This window comes from Aegilops tauschii, chromosome 3 (assembly GCF_002575655.3).
Source record: "Aegilops tauschii subsp. strangulata cultivar AL8/78 chromosome 3, Aet v6.0, whole genome shotgun sequence".
Taxonomy (NCBI): domain Eukaryota; kingdom Viridiplantae; phylum Streptophyta; class Magnoliopsida; order Poales; family Poaceae; genus Aegilops; species Aegilops tauschii.
Genome location: NC_053037.3, coordinates 110473244 through 110490754, shown reverse-complemented (window position 1 = coordinate 110490754; position 17511 = coordinate 110473244). Strand labels below are relative to the sequence as shown.

Here is a 17511-nt window from a genome sequence, read left to right as displayed (position 1 = left end):
TACTGATGTATGCAGACCGATCAGTGTTGAGACTCGCGGCGGGTATCGTTATTTTCTGACCTTCACAGATGATTTGAGCGGATATGGGTATATCTACTTGATGCAACATAAGTCTGAAACATTTCAAAAGTTCAAAGAATTTCAGAGTGAAGTGGAAAATCATCGTAACAAGAAAATAAAATTTCTACGATCTGATCGTGGAGGTGAATATTTGAGTTATGAGTTTGGTCTTCATTTGAAACAATGTGGAATAATATCGCAACTCACGCCACCTGGAACACCACAGCGTAATGGTGTGTCCGAACGTCGTAAGTGTAGTTTATTAGATATGGTGCGATCTATGATGTCTCTTACCGATTTACCGCTATTGTTTTGGGGTTATGCTTTAGATACGGCTACATTCACGTTAAATAGGGCACCATCTAAATCCGTTGAGACGACACCGTATGAACTGTGGTTTGGCAAGAAACCTAAGTTGTCGTTTCTTAAAGTTTGGTGCTGCGATGCTTATGTGAAAAAGCTTCAACCTGATAAGCTCGAACCCAAATCAGAGAAATGTGTCTTCATAGGATACCCAAAGGAGACTGTTGGGTACACCTTCTATCATAGATCCGAAGGCAAGACACTTGTTGCTAAGAATGGATCCTTTCTAGAGAAGGAGCTTCTCTCAAAAGAAGTGCGTGGGAGGAAAGTAGAACTTGATGAGGTAACTGTACCTTCTCCCGAACTGGAAAGTGGTCCATCACAGAAATCAGTTCCAGTGATTCCTACACCAATTAGTGAGGAAACTAATGATGATAATCATGAAACTTCAGATCAAGTTACTACCGAACCTCGTAGGTCAACCAGAGTACGGTCCGCACCAGAGTGGTACGGTAATCCTGTTCTGGAGGTCATGTTACTTGACCATGACGAACCTACGAACTATGAGGAAGTCATGATGAGCCCAGATTCCGCGAAATGGCTTGAGGCCATGAAATCTAAGATGGGATCCATGTATGAGAACAAAGTGTGGACTTTGGTTGACTTGCCCGATGATTGGCAAGCCATAGAGAATAAATGGATCTTCAAGAAGAAGACTGACACTGACGGTAATTCTACTGTCTACAAAGCTCGACTTGTTGCGAAAGGTTTTCGACAAGTTCAAGGAGTTGACTACGATGAGACCTTCTCACCCGTAGCGATGCTTATGTCTGTCCGAATCATGTTAGCAATTTCCGCATTTTATGATTATGAAATTTGGCAAATGGATGTCAAAACTGCATTCCTTAATGGATATCTTAAAGAAGAGTTGTATATGACGCAACCAGAAGGTTTTGTCGATCCTGAAGGTGCTAACAAAGTGTGCAAGCTCTAGCGATCCATTTATGGACTGGTGCAAGCCTCTCGGAGTTGGAATATACACTTTGATAGTGTGATCAAAGCATATGGTTTTATACAGACTTTTGGAGAAGCTTGTATTTACAAGAAAGTGAGTAGGAGCTCTGTAGCATTTCTAATATTATATGTGGATGGCATATTGTTGATTGGAAATAATACGGAATTTCTGGATAGCATAAAAGGATACTTGAATACGGAATTTTTCAATGAAGATAGAGAGAAAATGGAAGTCATGCCCTATGCCTCAACCATAGGTTCTATCATGTATGCAATGTTGTGTACCAGACCTGATGTGTGCCTTTCTATAAGTTTAGCAGGGAGGTACCAAAGTAATCCAGGAGTGGATCACTTGACAGCGGTCGAGAACATCCTGAAATACCTGAAAAGGACTAAGGATATGTTTCTCGTTTATGGAGGTGACAAAGAGCTCGTCGTAAATGGTTACGTCGATGCAAGCTTTGACACTGGTCCAGATGACTCTAAGTCACAAACCGGATATGTACTTATTGAATGGTGGAGCTGTCAGTTGGTGCAGTTCCAAGCAGAGCATCGTGGCGGGATCTACGTGTGAAGCGGAGTACATAGCTGCTTCGGAAGAAGCAAATGAAGGAGTCTAGATGAAGGAGTTCATATCCGATCTAGGTGTAATACCTAGTGCATCTGGTCCAATGAAAATCTTTTTTGACTATACTGGAGCAATAGCCTTGGCGAAGGAATCCAGATTTCACAAGAGAACCAAACACATCAAGAGACGCTTCAATTCCATCCGCGATCAAGTCAAGGAGGGAGACATAGAGATTTGCAAAATACATATGGATCTAAATGTTGCAGACCCGTTGACTAAGCCTCTTCCACGAGCAAAACATGATCAACACCAAGACTCCATGGGTCTTGGAATCATTACTATGTAATCTAGATTATTGACTCTAGTGCAAGTGGGAGACTGAAGGAAATATGCCCTAGAGGCAATAATAAAGTTGTTATTTATATTTCCTTTTATCATGATAAATGTTTATTATTCATGCTAGAATTGTATTAACCGGAAACTTAGTACATATGCCAATACATGGACAAACATAGTATCCCTAGTATGCCTCTACTTGACTAGCTCGTTAATCAAAGATGGTTAAGATTCCTAACCATAGACATGTGTTGTCATTTGATGAACGGGATCACATCATTAGAGAATGATGTGATGGACAAGACCCATCCGTTAGCTTAGCATTATGATCGTTTAGTTTTATTGCTATTGCTTTCTTCATGACTTATACATGGTCCTCTGACTGAGATTATGCAACTCCCGAATACCAGAGGAACACTTTGTGTGCTATCAAACGTCACAACGTAACTGGGTGATTATAAAGATGCTCTACAGGTGTCTTTGAAGGTGTTTGTTGAGTTGGCATAGATCGAGATTAGGATTTGTCACTCGGTGTATCGGAGAGGTATCTCTGGGCCCTCTCGGTAATACACATCACTATAAAGCCTTGCAAGCAATGTGACTAATGAGTTAGTTACGGGATGATGCATTACGGAACGAGTAAAGAGACTTGCCGGTAACGAGATTGAACTAGGTATGAGGATACCGATGATCGAATCTCGGGCAAGTAACATACCGATGACAAAGGGAATGACGTATATTGTTATGCAGTTTGATCGATAAAGATCTTCATAGAATATGTAGGAGCCAATATGAGCATCCAGGTTCCGCTATTGGTTATTGACCGGAGATGTGTCTCGGTCATGTCTACATAGTTCTCGAACCCGTAGGGTCCGCACGCTTAACGTTTGATGACGATTTGTATTATGAGTTATGTGTTTTGGTGACCGAAGTTTGTTCGGAGTCCCGGATGAGATCACGGACATGACGAGGAGTCTCAAAATGGTCGAGAGGTAAAGATTGATATATTGGAAGGTTATATGCGGACATCGGAATGGTTCCGAAGAAGATCGGAGATTTTTTGGAGTACCGGGAGGTTACCGGAACCCCGCGGGAAAGTTAATGGGCCTATTGGGCCAAACTGGAGGAGAGGAGGCAGGCCACGTGAGGAGGCGCCCCCCCCCCCCCCCTGCCCAAACCGAATTGAACTAGGGGAGGGGGTGCGGCCCCCTCTTTCCTTCTCCCTCTCTCTCTCCCTTCCCCTTTCCCTATCCATTGGAAGGAAGGAGGGGGCCGGATCCTACTTGGACTAGGAGTCCAGTAGGACTCCCCCTTGGCGCGCCCTCCTTGGCCGCCGGCCTCCTCCTCCCCCTCCTTTATATATGTGGCCAGGGGGGCACCCCAAAGCACAACAGTTGTTTCTTAGCCATGTGCGGTGCCCCCCTCCAGAGTTTACCACCTCGGTCATATTGTCGTAGTGCTTAGGCGAAGCCCTGCGCGGATCACATCACCAACATCATCGACACGCCGTCGTGCTGACGGAACTCTCCCTCGACCCTCTACTGGATCAAGAGCTCGAGGGACGTCATCGTACTAAATGTGTGCTGAACACAGAGGTGTCGTACGTTCGGTACTTGGATCGGTTGGATCGTGAAAACGTTCGACTACATCAACCGCGTTACTAAACGCTTCCGCTTTTGGTCTACGGGGGTACGTGGACACACTCTCCCCTCTCGTTGCTATGCATCTCCTAGATAGATCTTGCGTGATCGTAGGAAATTTTTTAAATTACTATATTCCCCAACATCCTTCTGAAAGGAGCGTCAGGCGTTACAGATGCCCAAGCCTCGGATAGCACATCATGGAAGCCCTCAAGTTTCGGCCAAAAGCAAAGATTTCAAATATGAGGCTTCTTGGCTTTCACACCCTGAATTTTTTTGCGGAGTGGAGAAAGCTTGGCATTCCTTTGTTAATGCCAAGGATAACTTGAGTGCTTTTCTGCTTAAGATTAAAAAGTTAAAAGGTCCAGGGTGTGAACATCTGAGGAGACACTATTCAGCAAAAAAAAGAACTCACGGAACGGTTAGAGATTTTGGAAGAAACCCAAATCATGTGTAGCACACAATATGCCAGGAAAATTTTTGTGCAAAGTTTTATTATGAAAATCTATGAAGAAGAGGAATTATTTTGGCAATAAAAAGCTAATGTAAAATGGTTACTACATGGTGACAATAATGGTTCTCCCGCAAAATTGCCGACGGTAGGAACAGTAGGAAATTGTTGTCATATGCTACTGATAAGTATATAAGTCTTTTTGGTAAAGTGGATGGAAACTGGGTGACCCTGAGTGGTGATATATGGGACAATATAGAAAAATTATCTGATAATGACACATTTAAACTTACAAAGAGTTCTCTGAGGTGGAAATCAAGCAAGTTATTGATAGAATGACTAATAAGGCTCCTGGCCCTGATGGAATTCCCGCTGAGTTTTATTAGGCTTGTTGGCCTATTATTAAGCATGATTTGGACTCATTCTTTGGATCTGAGCAGATTTAACTATGGGGTCGTTATCCTCTTGCCCAAAATTCCTGATGTTGACACTATCCGAAAACATAGACCTATATGTCTGCTACAGGTCTGCCTCAGTGACCAACTCGTTAAGACCAGTGTGACCGAGTCGCTACACGCCGCCTCCTTCATCGGCGGCAAAGGGAAGGTGAGAGGTGGGTGCGACAGAGCTATGTCCTTTGCCTACGCGGCCATGTACATGGCAGCAGAGGAAGCCGAGCGGCAGGCGGCGGCCAATCAGGGCTGTAGCGCCTACGCACCCATCGGCCGCCGAAAGGAGCATGGCAGCGATTCCACGACAACTGATTGGACGACGGCGTAGGTCTTACCGGACAGGGCGGGCATGCGTGCGTGGTTGCCATCAGCCGTCAGATCCCTGATTTAGTTTTTTCTAATTTTTTTTCAATTCTAGTTTAACTTGTTTGGTTTAATTGTAATATGTCGATCTTTGTCTGGTTTACACGAAAATTATTTGGTTTGTATGTAATTCATGCGGTTTGTTCAATCTACGTTGGACACGTGCATGCACGTTTCGGGCATGCGTTGGATGGCCGGTTCCTGTATCATGCCAAACACATCCATGAACGAATAGTGAGTCCAAACTACAGGACCGTGTTGGAGTAGCTGTGTGCCCGTGCAGCTGCACCCAGGGAAGAGAAAGAGAAGATTTGGGTGCACGGGTCGACTTTAATTACCTTCGGTATAGTACCTTTGCACTTGACCTGTTGCGCGCTTTCGCTCATAGTGTGCTGCGGATCCTCGTCACATCTAGTCAGCTATCAAATCGTCTCCAGCTGCTAGCTGGCTATATATGGAACAGTGAGACAGCACTGTATACCATGGGGAGACAGCGAGAGGCGAGCACCTTATAGACGTAAGTACCATCCGATTTGGCGCAGCGAGATACGGCAGGGAACCGGTGCGGTGCAGCTGTAGCAAGCTAGGAGGAGTTGGCAACGAGTGAAGTCTGAAATCAACCTTGTGGTTGTAGGCGTAGTCGCAGATGAACCCCGACCTTCAAATACCGGAACTCCGTACCCTGAACTCTCTAATCCCGGACTTTTTACTATTAAGCTCATTTTAGGCCAGGATCTGCTGACGTGGCAGCGTTTGAGGGTGGGATTCCAAATTAATAATGCCACCTGTGCTCGGGCGGTTCTCTTTTTAATAGCGGACGGGGATGAGGAATTTTTCTAGGGTTCGACGGCGAGAGAGTAAAGGGGGCTACTTCGATCCAGAGCAAGGCGACTGAGAGAGGGCGGCGGTTGTCGGCGGCCGCGGCATGTCGTCGTCGTCGATTGGTTCCGCCTGTTCACACGGCGGAGCGATTCGACGGAGAGGCGCTGCAGCTCGGTCGCCGGTGCCGTATCGTGAGCAGCCGATGGAGTACGAGCCGGCGGTTTTCTGCGGCCGCTGCGGGAGGAAGGCGCCGCGGTGGATATCATGGAGTGTGGCGAACCCTGGACGGAGATATTATTCATGCGTCGAAGCTCAGGTATGCTCTGTGCTCTGTCCTCCTATGCTCTGTTCAATTTCTTTGTCTTATAAACTTCTGTCTTTTGAACAGCATGGGTTCATACAGTGGCACGACGACCCAACATCTCCATTCCTGCGTGTATTGCTAGGAGATCTTCGAGATAGGGTACGGAGCTAGAGGATGATGTTGCAGCATTATGTACAGATGGAGATGCAGGTGCTGGTGCATTGCGTGTGGAAATGCAGAAGACAACAGAACAAACTGCAAGAGATAGTGGAGCTGGTGCATCAATTAGAGACAATTTAGTTAGGAAAGGGTTGATGTTGGTGTGTGGCTTTCTGATATTTGTATAAGGTTTAGTTCTAGGGATGATCTTATCCTAGTTCATTTGCTACAAATGGATGTGAGGCAATGTACTGTATTTTGTCAGGAAATGTATTGAATGAAATTCAGTTTGCAAAATTTGCCAGACAATGGACTGAATATTTGAAAGGCAATGTACTGAATTGAGTTAGCAAAAAAATTTAGGCAATGTACTGAATTTTGTAAGGCAATGTACTGAATTCAGTTTGGAAAAATAGTGAGGAAATGTACTGAATTTTCAACAGTGTACCCCGATTCAGTTTGCAAAATTTTGTCAGGTTGGAAGTGTCATTTTTTACAGCAAGAAAATAAATTGTAGAAGAGCAACATTTACTCATAGAGAATGTTCACAGTAATGAACTGAATTCATGCTCATTTTTGGCAGAACTAGAGAATCCATGCTCATTTTTTAACAGCAACAAAATTAACTGAATCCATGGTCATTTATGACAGCAACATAATTATCTGAACGCATGCTCACTTTTGACAGCAACAACATAAAATGAATCATGCTCTTTTTGGCAGCAACAAAATAAACTGAACTCATGCTCATTTTTGGCAGCAACAAATAAACTGAACCCATGCTCATTTTTGGCAGCATTGAAATAGAACAAGTTCTCAGGTTTAGTTCCCATAGCACTAGGCATACCTTGCTCTTTTGTGCTGTAGTGGTCGTCGGCGGCCGCCGCGATCATCCGCTCGTCGCCGTCGCTGCCGTGGACGAGGAACAGAGTCGCCTCGTGGGAGAGGAAGGGGCGAACTGGAAGGAGGGGGTCAGCGAGTTGGTCCGGCTCGACCAGGTATAGCCTCAGGCCCCACCCGCAGGTGCTGACTCAGCCGGTTCCCAGCCACGTACAGATCCCACCGTTTGGATACGCACATAAGGATAAAAATGTCCGGGATCAGATAGTTCAGGGTATGGAGTTTCGGGATTTAAAGGTCGGGGTTCATTTGCGACTACGCCTATAACCACAAGATTGATTTCAGATTTCACTCGTTGGCAACTTGGCATCACGTCGCATCGGTCGATCGCGCGCGTAGACGTTCAGATGCAAATTGCGTTCCTTTGGCCCGTCACATCTTGCTGCGGGTCAATCAATCTAGTCGGTCCAGTCGCTCGTGTCGCACGATCTTTTTTTTTTTTAGAACCCGTCGCACGATCTCGTCATGCGTGAAACCGTCTAGCCCGCCAGCTAGCTTATCAACATTTTTTCTTCAGAGAATTTCAATTTCAATAAGGACACTACAAAGAACACTAGGACATCTCCAACGCTGGCCCTCAAACCTCTCGCAACTATTCGGATCGCAGAAGTCATCCAACACAGTCCTTTATCTGTCTGTAGCGTGGTCCGCACGCGTTTTCTCTCACAAACTAAAGACAAAAGTGGGAAGGATTGCTGCCGTCCGGACCAATCCCAAGGCCGCTTCTGACCGCCCTGGCCCACCAAAAATAGCTCCCTCCTCCCACGCGCTCCCCCCTCCCTCGGTGCCACCTGCCCGCATTCATGCATGCCGCTATAAAAGCGCGTCGCGCCACATTGAAGGCGGCTCAGAACGGACGTGACCTCTCGCTGCCTCCGCCGTTGAAGCCGCGCACCGGCCAAGGGCGCTGCCTGCTACACGCCCGGATGAACACGCCTCCTCGCTGCATTCAAGCGCCTCCATTAAACCCGCGTGAAGTCGAGAAATCTACTTCGGCCACACGTCCATTCAGGAGCGAGCCGGCATTAAATGCAACGCCGGCCGAGCTCCTCCCGCCCACCTTCTATTTAAATGAGGCCAGACGCCGGGCAAAAATCGCACCACTCTACCGCTCTCATCTCCTCCTTCACCATTTTCTCCATTCTTTCGATGGCATCTGACGAGCCAGAAGAGCTGCTCTCCAGCATAAAAGCCGTCTGGGTCGCCCGCCGAGCGAGGCAGCTCACTGCTCCACCTCCCTCGCCTAGCCCAACGGAGCCAGTTGCCGCCCAAGTTGGCGCGTGGTTCAACAACTCGTCGCTCGAAGCCAGCTCGCGGAGAAGTGGCGAGTTGCTCCATCCCGACACGGCGGGGGGCACAACGGCACGGGCATCGTTGCTGTCGTTGACCACACAGCGTCGTCCCGCGCCTCCCATGTCTGTGGTCGCGCCTACTGCGCCTGTGCCCGCGCTTCCCGTGCCTGCGCCCGGGCCATGCAGGCAAAGACAGAAGCCAAGTGCACGTAGATCGGCGAATCGGTGGCCAGCGCGTCCGCGTCTGTCGGGATCATTAAGGAGAAGTAGAACACGAAAGGCCGCCGCCGCTTGGGTCCCATGAAGGCCACCCCGAGGCTAAGCCGGTGTACACAGCCGGTGTCTTGCCCGGTTTTTCTTCAGTGCGGACCATCATCGACCCCACATGGGCTCCACGGAAGCGGAGCGTCTCCTTCCCCTCCCGCTGAAGCATCAGCCGGGATTTCCACCCTGATGAGCGGCGGGGAAGCGAGTCGTCCTTTTGCGTTGAAGCATATATATACCTCCGGGGCTCCCGGCAGCCCGGTGATCGGGCTGCCGGACATGAGGAAGACAAAAGAATCTGCGGGCGACCAATTTGATTAGGTATTAATTATACCTACAGAGCCGGACTAGCACTACTTTGTCAGCTAGCACAATTTGGATTTCGAGTCCAATGCGCTAACGCTTTCTTTAGTTCTTGCTCTTTCTCTGGGCTTTGACCGTGCCTCCCGAACAATTTCAGTACATATGTCACAAGACGATTCCACATATATATCGAGGTTGGAATGGGATCGGGTGTTTTCACGTCTCACTTATTTGATGTAAATGTAATGAAATCCATCATGTTTTTATGGAAACCTGGTCGTGTTTCCATGAATTTTAGCCGGTTGCTTCGAGTTATTGTCTATGCGGCTACGGTTGGATGACGCATCCCCTATCCGTTGACGAATGCGCCTGAGGAAATTTGCGGGTCCCGTTGGAGATGCCCTAAAGAACGTTAGTTTATGACCGAACAGTGATCATAACTGATAAGAAAAAGTAGACCTCTGTAGCTGGCCGGCGTTAACGCAGGCGGGCGGAGACAGCTAGCTGCCTGTTTGCATCTGCATGCCTCAGCGCTATAGCTGGCCGGCTACGGTCTGAATGCGGTCATGGACTTTGACTGGTCGCTGTCCCGTTGCTTTCAGAGGCAGGCAGCACATTCACACCCGAGATCTTGCTTGGATCCGGCTATATCCGTCAAGCAACTGATCGGCGATGATGATAGTACAGCGCGTATCACTGTGGGTGTCGCATGATAAGTTTCGATCGACGCAGATTTGTCTTAATCAGTTCGACGCATGCGTACGTTTTTCCGGAATAAATTGTTTAGATGAGATGCTTGGTTTCCTTCCTTCGGGAGAATTGGTACCACACTATTCCAAGGAAGGAACCGATACATTTGATCGAGCGTCTTGATTAACTTGCATGGAAACCAAATATATACCGAGACATAACATGTTCTATCACATACGCCATCCATGCCATGATTGCATGACATACTAATAATTAATTAACGTCGACATAACATGCAATAAGCAGCTACCAGGACTGCGCTAACTAAGCTAGTATACCAACCTGCAGTAAACTCAAACCATATCCGGTCCTTCTGACATTTCATGATAACAACAGGCTCTAGCTAGGTCGGGAGTCCGGACCCATGCATGGATCAGCTCCGCGATCAAGCCAGCGGGGAGGTGAAAATTCTCTGGCCACGGGACAGGATCGCCTTGGGATCATACTTCCTCTTCCGCTCCACGAACCTGGCCCACTTGGCCGGACCAAAGTGCTTCTTCTCCCACCCGGCCTGGTCGGCGTAGTACGACAGGTACTGCACGCATCGTATCCCGGCCTCCTCGCAGAACCGTAAGATCTCGTCGTTCTGCTTCACCAGGCGCGCAAGATCACCATCGGACACGGCCGACCGGAGGATCCCAACCGTGTAAAACACCTCCTCCTCCTCCGGGAACACCGCCGACATGTCGCCGTCCCACCTGTTCCGGTTCATGGGGTAGACGAGGACGGGTCCCATGGCGCCGGTGGTGCCGCGGCGGAGGATGCCGTGGAAGACGCCGGCGGCGAAGTCGAGGACGCGGGAGCGCGGGAGGAACAGGTTGAGCCAGGGATGCGGCACGTCCCATTGACCGGCGGCGCGGAGCTTGAGCTCGCCGTCGCGCACGCGGTCCAGGAACTCCACGTACGACACGTCATGCACGGAGGCGAAGCCCCGCTCGTACCGCAGCTCACGCAGTAGCGTCTCCAGCCTCTGCATGTATATGCATGCACCAGTCAATAACTTTTCACACTGTTTCCCTAAAAAAAATTTAACTTTCCACAGTGAACAGTTTTACGCATGCATGCATATCCATATGCATATGCATGAGACTATCGGCCGGCGTGTCAATGTAGTAGTACTACATTATGAAAAGGGTGTGTCTAGGGGAAATACACTTTGGTTCTTGGTCGTATATGCATCTTATATGGAATTTTTTTAACATTTTAACAAAAAATCAAAATAGGTAAGAACTATTTTAACAAAAAAAGTTAACTTACTTTTGCACTAGTATATAAATTTTCAAGAAAAACCAAAGTTGACTTCACAACAAAAAAGAAAAAATTATTTGCTATTATAGGTCACTATTCTCACTATTTTAGCCAAAAAATTGTCTTTTTTGAAAAGAAGTCAAAGGGAGATTTTCTTTTTGTGGATTTTTTTCTCACGAGTACAATAAAATGTCAAATTATTTTTAACTTTTTGTTGAATTACTAGATTTTTTTTTCATATAGGTTGTAGATGTCCCCATAGACCAAAAATCTGCCTCCATGTGTCTAGGTCAAGTGATATACTAGTATACAAGAAGAAAAAGGAAAAAGCCAAAAATAAAATTTTCGTACGAATCTCCATGTATTTTTAGAAGATAGCATCGATTTAGACATAACGAAGTATCAGTCGACGGAGACTTAACAAAACTGTTATGAATTTAAGGACGTGCCACCATTATGCTGACTTTTTCAGGCATCTACTCCGCAAGAGACCAGGACAAATACCGTACAAATTATTAAAAGGTGAACGAGCGAGTTTTACTTTTTGAGCAATTGGTGGCGGGCACAGTGTGACGTGTATATGCATGGAAGTGGTAGAGCATGTAGGCCAGGCATCTGCATGTAAGGTCGCTGTCCCATCCCATACATCGGATCTAGCTTGTTCGTGCGCTAGCCTACTAGGTGTACTGGCTAACAGATATAACACTCCATGGAAATACTGTTGATCGATTCTCAAAAGCTTATATGTCGACATGGATGCACTTATATAATTCTGGCAAAGGTATATTTTCTACTGTTGTGAGAGGCTTATGGATCTCATAATATAAACTCGCAACTCACAGTGGTCATCGTAGTGAGCCTTTGGATCAACTCAATGCAAAAAAGAGTATGCATTTACCATTGTGCAATTATAGCTTTAGAATGAGAAACTGTGTGCATACTGCTTTATTGTTTTCGGCTAAAAGAAAAGTTTTTTAATAGGTAACTAAAAGAAAAGTTTCTGCACATATGATTTGTACCACCTTAGCAGTCTTGATGATTCGGCCCTCATGTCCAGGAAGTTAAAAACTTGCTCCTTCCTTTCTTGGAAGTTAAAGTGGCGTGGAATGGTCGTGATGCCAATAGAGCCGCTGATAAGCTAGCTAAGTTAGGTTTAGGTGAGAGTCTTTGTAAAGTTTGGTTTTCTGTACCCCAGAGCACATTCTGGAGTTTCTTTTGGACGACATTCCTAGTTTCAGTTAAGGTGAAATAAAGCGGCGGCATTGATCCTCAAAAAAAAAGAAGCAGTCTCGATGATGTGGAACTTAGCGGATTCCTAATAAATTCGTTACCAGAAATCTAATCATAGATTGGCATTGTTTTATTTTAGCTCCCGTCATCTCTCTATATAAATAGCCTGCACACGTTTTCTAAAATGCCACACGTGCTGTACTGCAATTTTTACCTGTGTTTTTTATGAAGTTTGGAAAACAGTGAGAAAGCAACAAAAAAATATTTTTCCGACGGAAAAGGCAGTGAGATGCGCATTTCCAAGGGCAGGGAGAGGCTAGGCCAAGTACGTACTACGACGTTGGTGGTGCACGGATCTGCATGCAAGCTTGAGCCATGCACGCATGCATCCACGTCATAGGAGGCCAAAAGTCACGATCCCATGACTCGATGGGTCCCATGTAGTTTACCTTTACCAGCGCTACACGACGGGCACCCGCACCGACAAAGGTGGTCGTTTATTACCTTTTCGACGTCGGGCTCGCCGCCGGCCGTGCCGCCGTAGTATAGAGCTCCCTCAAGGCAGTAGAGGACGCCGCCTGCCTCCTCGGTGAGCTTGGCGACGCGCGCTGCGGCGTCGGGCTCCGAGCAGAAGGACGATGACGACGGCGACGGCGAGCGCCAGCTCCCGATCAGGCCCTTGTCCGCGAGGACCGTGCCCTCGACGTAGTCCATGAGCCCGGACAGCGCGTTGGCACGCTCGACGTCTATGAGCTGCTCCTGGTCGCCGGTGAGTGCGGCGGCGCCCGTGTACAGGAGGCGCACCCAGCGCGCCCTCGTCGGCGCGGGCACGAGCGGTATGCGCGCTCGCGTTATGACGCCGAACTGCCCAAGCCCGCCCAGCACGGCGTCGAACAGGTCGGAGTTCCTCTCCTTCGAACACGTCACCATCTCTCCGAGCCCTACATATTTACAAGTAGTCAAGAACGTAAGTGAACGTGCTGTCATCAATGAAGTATGAAGCGTGCATGTACGCAGCGTACTCACCGGTGATGACGTCCAGTTCTTGGACGTTGGAAATCTGGGGGCCGTAGCGGAAGGCCTGGCCGCTGATGCCGGCGTTGGAGAGCGTGCCGCCGACGGTGAGATGGAGGTAGTCGGTCCACGAACGCGGCGTTAGGCCGTGCGCGAGGGCGGCGTGCAGCACGTCCACCCAGAGCTGTTCGCCGCCGGCGTCTATGTACTGGCCTTCAACCGACACGGAGAGGCGGGAGGCAGTGGAGCCTCCGCCGAGGCGTCCGAGCGACGGCATGTCGACGACGACGCCGTCGGGCGCGGCCGCCTGGCCACGTACGGAGTGGCCGCGTCCCCGGGCGGACACCGGGAACGGGAACGAGCGCGCGCACGAGGCGCGCAGCAGCGCGGCGATGTCGGCGGGGCACGACGGATAGAGCACGGCCGCCGCCAGCGCGACCGTCACGTTGCCGAAGTCAGTGGACGCGAGCGCGGTGGCCTCGGCGTCGTCGCGGATCAGCGCGGCGACGCCGAGGTCGCGGAGCTCGTCGCGGAAAGGGGAGGCCGGCGTCCACGCGAGCGCGTCGGCGTCAGCCCGTGCGGTCTGGACGGTCTGCAGGAAGCAGCCGAGCACGAAGAGAGCAGCCATGATCATCTCCTGCGTGTGTGTCTTAGCTAGAGTGATCGATCGATCGATCTCTGTGTTTTTGTGTCTCTTCTCTTGCGGGGGGTGGGCTATAAATAACCGGCGCGCGCCGTGCCTATGGTGCCTATGGAGAGAGGCTGCGATCGAGTGTGGCAGACAACTTAGCTAGCTAGATGGCAGGACCGACGACTTGGGGTTGGGGGAGCGAGTGTATGAGATCGAAAGGACAGAGACTCAAAGATTCTTGCTTGATTGTGCCGTACGTACTTTACGATCATGGCATTATGTACGTACAGTGAATGGACGAACAGTAACAAAAGAACACAAGATACGTCTACAGATCTTCCAAATCTATGCTGTAAGAATTTGTACCCGGCCGATCATTTTTCTTTCAAAAACAATACAGATGCGAGCGCTTATAGATACACAAATACACTTACCCCTTGAACGCACGCACGCACACAGGGGCGGAGACAGGCCTATAGCAAGTGGGGGCATTAGCCCTAGGCCTAGTAACAATGGAACTTGTAATTTCTCCCTAAAAAGTACAAAAAGAACTTCAAAGTGCATCATTCAAGGTACTTAGCCCTAGGCATAATCCGATGCTAGCTCCGCCTCTGCACGCACATCCTACCTATATAAGCACCTTCAAGAGACTGAGTCGGCATATCATCTTAAGATTTACGAAGTCATTGTGCGCCTCGCTGTCGACAAAAATGTCTCCTCCCATTAAAAACGCATCATCGGAAATTCTGAAATACATCCAGGAATAATGCGAGCACCAGGATTTGAATCCAGGTGAACCAGGGATACCAGTATCCCTCTAACCATCCAACCACGGGTGTAATCTTAACTATGAACCCAGAACCTCAAATTTTGAGGCTCATAGGCTAGCTAATATGTTGCCATCCTACCGGTGGGCAGATACTATTTTTCGATCCTGCTTACGTAAGTACGTGTGATGGTACAAAATTATTTCTTTCTTTTGAATGATCTCACACATATATGAAATGCTTTTGGCCCGAAAAAAAGAAGAATGATCGCACATGTAAATATGTACGTGCAGCGTGTAGGCTGTAGCCAGCAGCCCACCAAGACAAACATGCATGTACGTGAAGAAAAAACTGATCGACTACGTACGTACGTATGCCGCAGCAAGAAACGCCAAAACAGTATGCGGCGCAAGCAAGCTGACAAGAACAGCAAGGACAAAGCTCCAGCATCATCATGAGAAGGTACGAGGAAGTAAACACAAGCATATACTCCCTCCGTTTTTAAATATAAATCTTTGTAGAGATTTCATTAAATGGACTACATACGGAGCATAATGGACGAATCTATGCTTAAAATGCATCTATATACATCTGTATGTGGTTCATAGTGAAATCTCTATAAAGACTTATATTTATGAACGGAAGGAGTATATTTGTACATGCATATGGTTGGGCGTGTTGCATGATGCATGCATCGCGACTTCTCAAGTCACAACACAATTGCGTAGTAGTACTACTATGAATTTGAACGCATTAATGCATACACCATACGATCAACTACTTCCATTGACAATCCTGCAAATAATTAACCGGTCGAGTTATAGCGTGATTTAGAGCATCTCCAACACGGTGCTAAATATATTGCGCACGGGGAAACAAATGTTTTAGCACGCGTGGAGCGGTTACGCGCGCTCCAGCGGGCGCGGGGGATTCGGTGCGCGGCAAAGTATCGCGCGTGCACGAAAAACTGCCCGGCGCGTGGTAGTTTTGGCGCGCGGCGTCCGGCGCACTCTATAAAATGCACGTGTCCGAGCCATCAACTGCACACTCGAGCGCCCCGCCGCCCCCTTCTTCCCCCGCTGCCCTCTTCTTCCTCGCATCCGGCGCCCCCCCTCCCCGCCCCCCGCCGCCGCCGCGCCCTTCTCCCGCCACCTTCTCCCCCGCCGCCGACATGCCGCCGCGCCGCTGGAGTAGCTCCGGCTACCGCGGCGTCCGCGTCCACTCTTCCGAGGACCCAACTCCGTTGCATTGCCAGAATCCATGTTCTGTAACATAGTCGAGGTTGAATCTAAAGGATCTACTGTTGGATAAATACCCTTGGAAGCTAATCCTCTGGAAAGTATGGTAGTTGGGTTCGGCATTTTTAGAAGATTTTTTTATGGGTGCGTTCTACGTGTAGATCCGCTCCGGTGGCGCACGTCTCGGTCTCGAGACGTTCGAGAACGCGCACGAGGCCACCCGCGTGTACGACGCGGCGGCGTGGCGCCTCTCAAGGACACACTCGCTGATGAACTTCGACGACGTGTGGACGTGCGAGCAGGCGCAGGAACTCGCGGCTCCGCCGCGGCTAGTAACCAACGGCGACCGTCGGGAACACCGTAGGCAGCAGCGGCGCCTCCTCATCGTTGAGCCAGACGAGCAAGCCATGGCGGAGTGGCGACAGCGCTACCCGGAGGACGTCGCCGACGAGAACGCCTTCTGGGCGAAGAGGAGGGTAAAGCGGCGCGTGAAACGGGCGGACATGCGTCAGCGGAAGGCACTGGCGATATCGCAGTACGACCTGGGACAGGCGTCATTCTTTGACGACAACGATCCTCGGTGGGAAGACGAGTTTCTGTCGACGTCGGACGACACCAGCGAGGAGGAGGACGACTCGGAGTAGTTTCCGGTTTAGTTGCACCGTAGTTTTTATCTATTTGTATCGGACTAGTTTGTGGTGTTTGGTTGAACTATGCTATTCGTATCGTTGAATTTCATCTATATGTTGTTTCAAATATCGTTTATATGTGTTCTGGTTGCTCGCGCACGGCGATTTTTTACAGCACCTATTGGAGCGGCTCGCGCGCGCAATATTTTTGTAGCGACCGCTGAACTGCCACGCGCAAAAACCGTTACTTCCGCACTGTAAAAGTTGTTTTAGAGCGCCTGTTGGAGATGCTCTTATGTGTCAGCAAAGCAAGCCACAAGGCGGTGTGGAAGAAGACCGGTTCAACTCATGGTCCTCGAGTTCGGCCCACTCATCACGCTAAGCTTTTCCAGTGAATCGCGGGCCTAAACTGAGTCTGTTAGAGCATCTATAGCCGTGATGGGCAATTCCGGGCCCTCAATCATCCGCGGACGGGCGCGTCTGCAGGTACTGACCGCGCACTTCTCAAATCTCATCGTCCACATCTGTGTACCTCATAGCTGATACCCTATATATATACTAAGCATGCAACGTGAACTAACGTAGATCAACTAATAGACATAGAATTGGACGTAGAAATGTACATTTCGATCATCGACGAATCTCCAAAAGATCGCCAAAGTTCACATAATTTACATAAACGACGGGCAAGTTTAAATTAGATTAATACAAACTTGAAATTAAAGACCAAGATGGTGGAGCTTCACCACTTCCTCGCCGGGCTTTTGCCCTTC

At 48.7% G+C, this 17511-nt stretch overlaps 2 protein-coding genes and 1 long non-coding RNA gene across 3 annotated transcripts; 2 read left to right on the top strand and 1 right to left on the bottom strand.

Moving 5' to 3' along the window:
* The first annotated feature begins 5469 nt into the window (after positions 1 to 5469).
* On the top strand, positions 5470 to 6769 carry LOC141020944 (uncharacterized). Its single transcript, XR_012180940.1, has 2 exons — positions 5470 to 6325; positions 6398 to 6769. It is a non-coding gene; the product is annotated as an uncharacterized lncRNA (long non-coding RNA).
* A 3241-nt stretch (positions 6770 to 10010) lies between these two features.
* LOC109739344 (cytokinin dehydrogenase 2-like) lies at positions 10011 to 14226 on the bottom strand. The gene is made up of 3 exons (XM_020298432.4): positions 13486 to 14226; positions 12964 to 13400; positions 10011 to 10951 (listed from the first exon to the last, which is right to left on the bottom strand). Exons 1-3 carry the CDS (start codon positions 14105 to 14107, stop codon positions 10367 to 10369), a joined length of 1644 nt encoding a protein of 547 aa, XP_020154021.1. The 5' UTR covers positions 14108 to 14226; the 3' UTR covers positions 10011 to 10366.
* A 1663-nt stretch (positions 14227 to 15889) lies between these two features.
* LOC109739343 (uncharacterized) lies at positions 15890 to 16753 on the top strand. Its single transcript, XM_020298431.1, has 2 exons — positions 15890 to 16138; positions 16271 to 16753. Exons 1-2 carry the CDS (start codon positions 15890 to 15892, stop codon positions 16751 to 16753), a joined length of 732 nt encoding a protein of 243 aa, XP_020154020.1.
* The last annotated feature ends 758 nt before the right edge of the window (positions 16754 to 17511 follow it).

Excerpts from the sequence above, each read along its gene's own strand:
- LOC109739344 (XM_020298432.4), bottom strand. The coding sequence starts at position 14,107 with ATGATCATGGCTGCTCTCTTCGTGCTCGGCTGCTTCCTGCAGACCGTC. Across the intron at positions 13,401-13,485 it reads AGAACTGGACGTCATCACCG|GGCTCGGAGAGATGGTGACG; the intron begins GTGAGTACGCTG and ends GTAAATATGTAG. Across the intron at positions 10,952-12,963 it reads GCGAGCCCGACGTCGAAAAG|AGGCTGGAGACGCTACTGCG; the intron begins GTAATAAACGAC and ends ATATACATGCAG.
- LOC109739343 (XM_020298431.1), top strand. The coding sequence starts at position 15,890 with ATGCACGTGTCCGAGCCATCAACTGCACACTCGAGCGCCCCGCCGCCC. Across the intron at positions 16,139-16,270 it reads ATTGCCAGAATCCATGTTCT|ATCCGCTCCGGTGGCGCACG; the intron begins GTAACATAGTCG and ends TTCTACGTGTAG.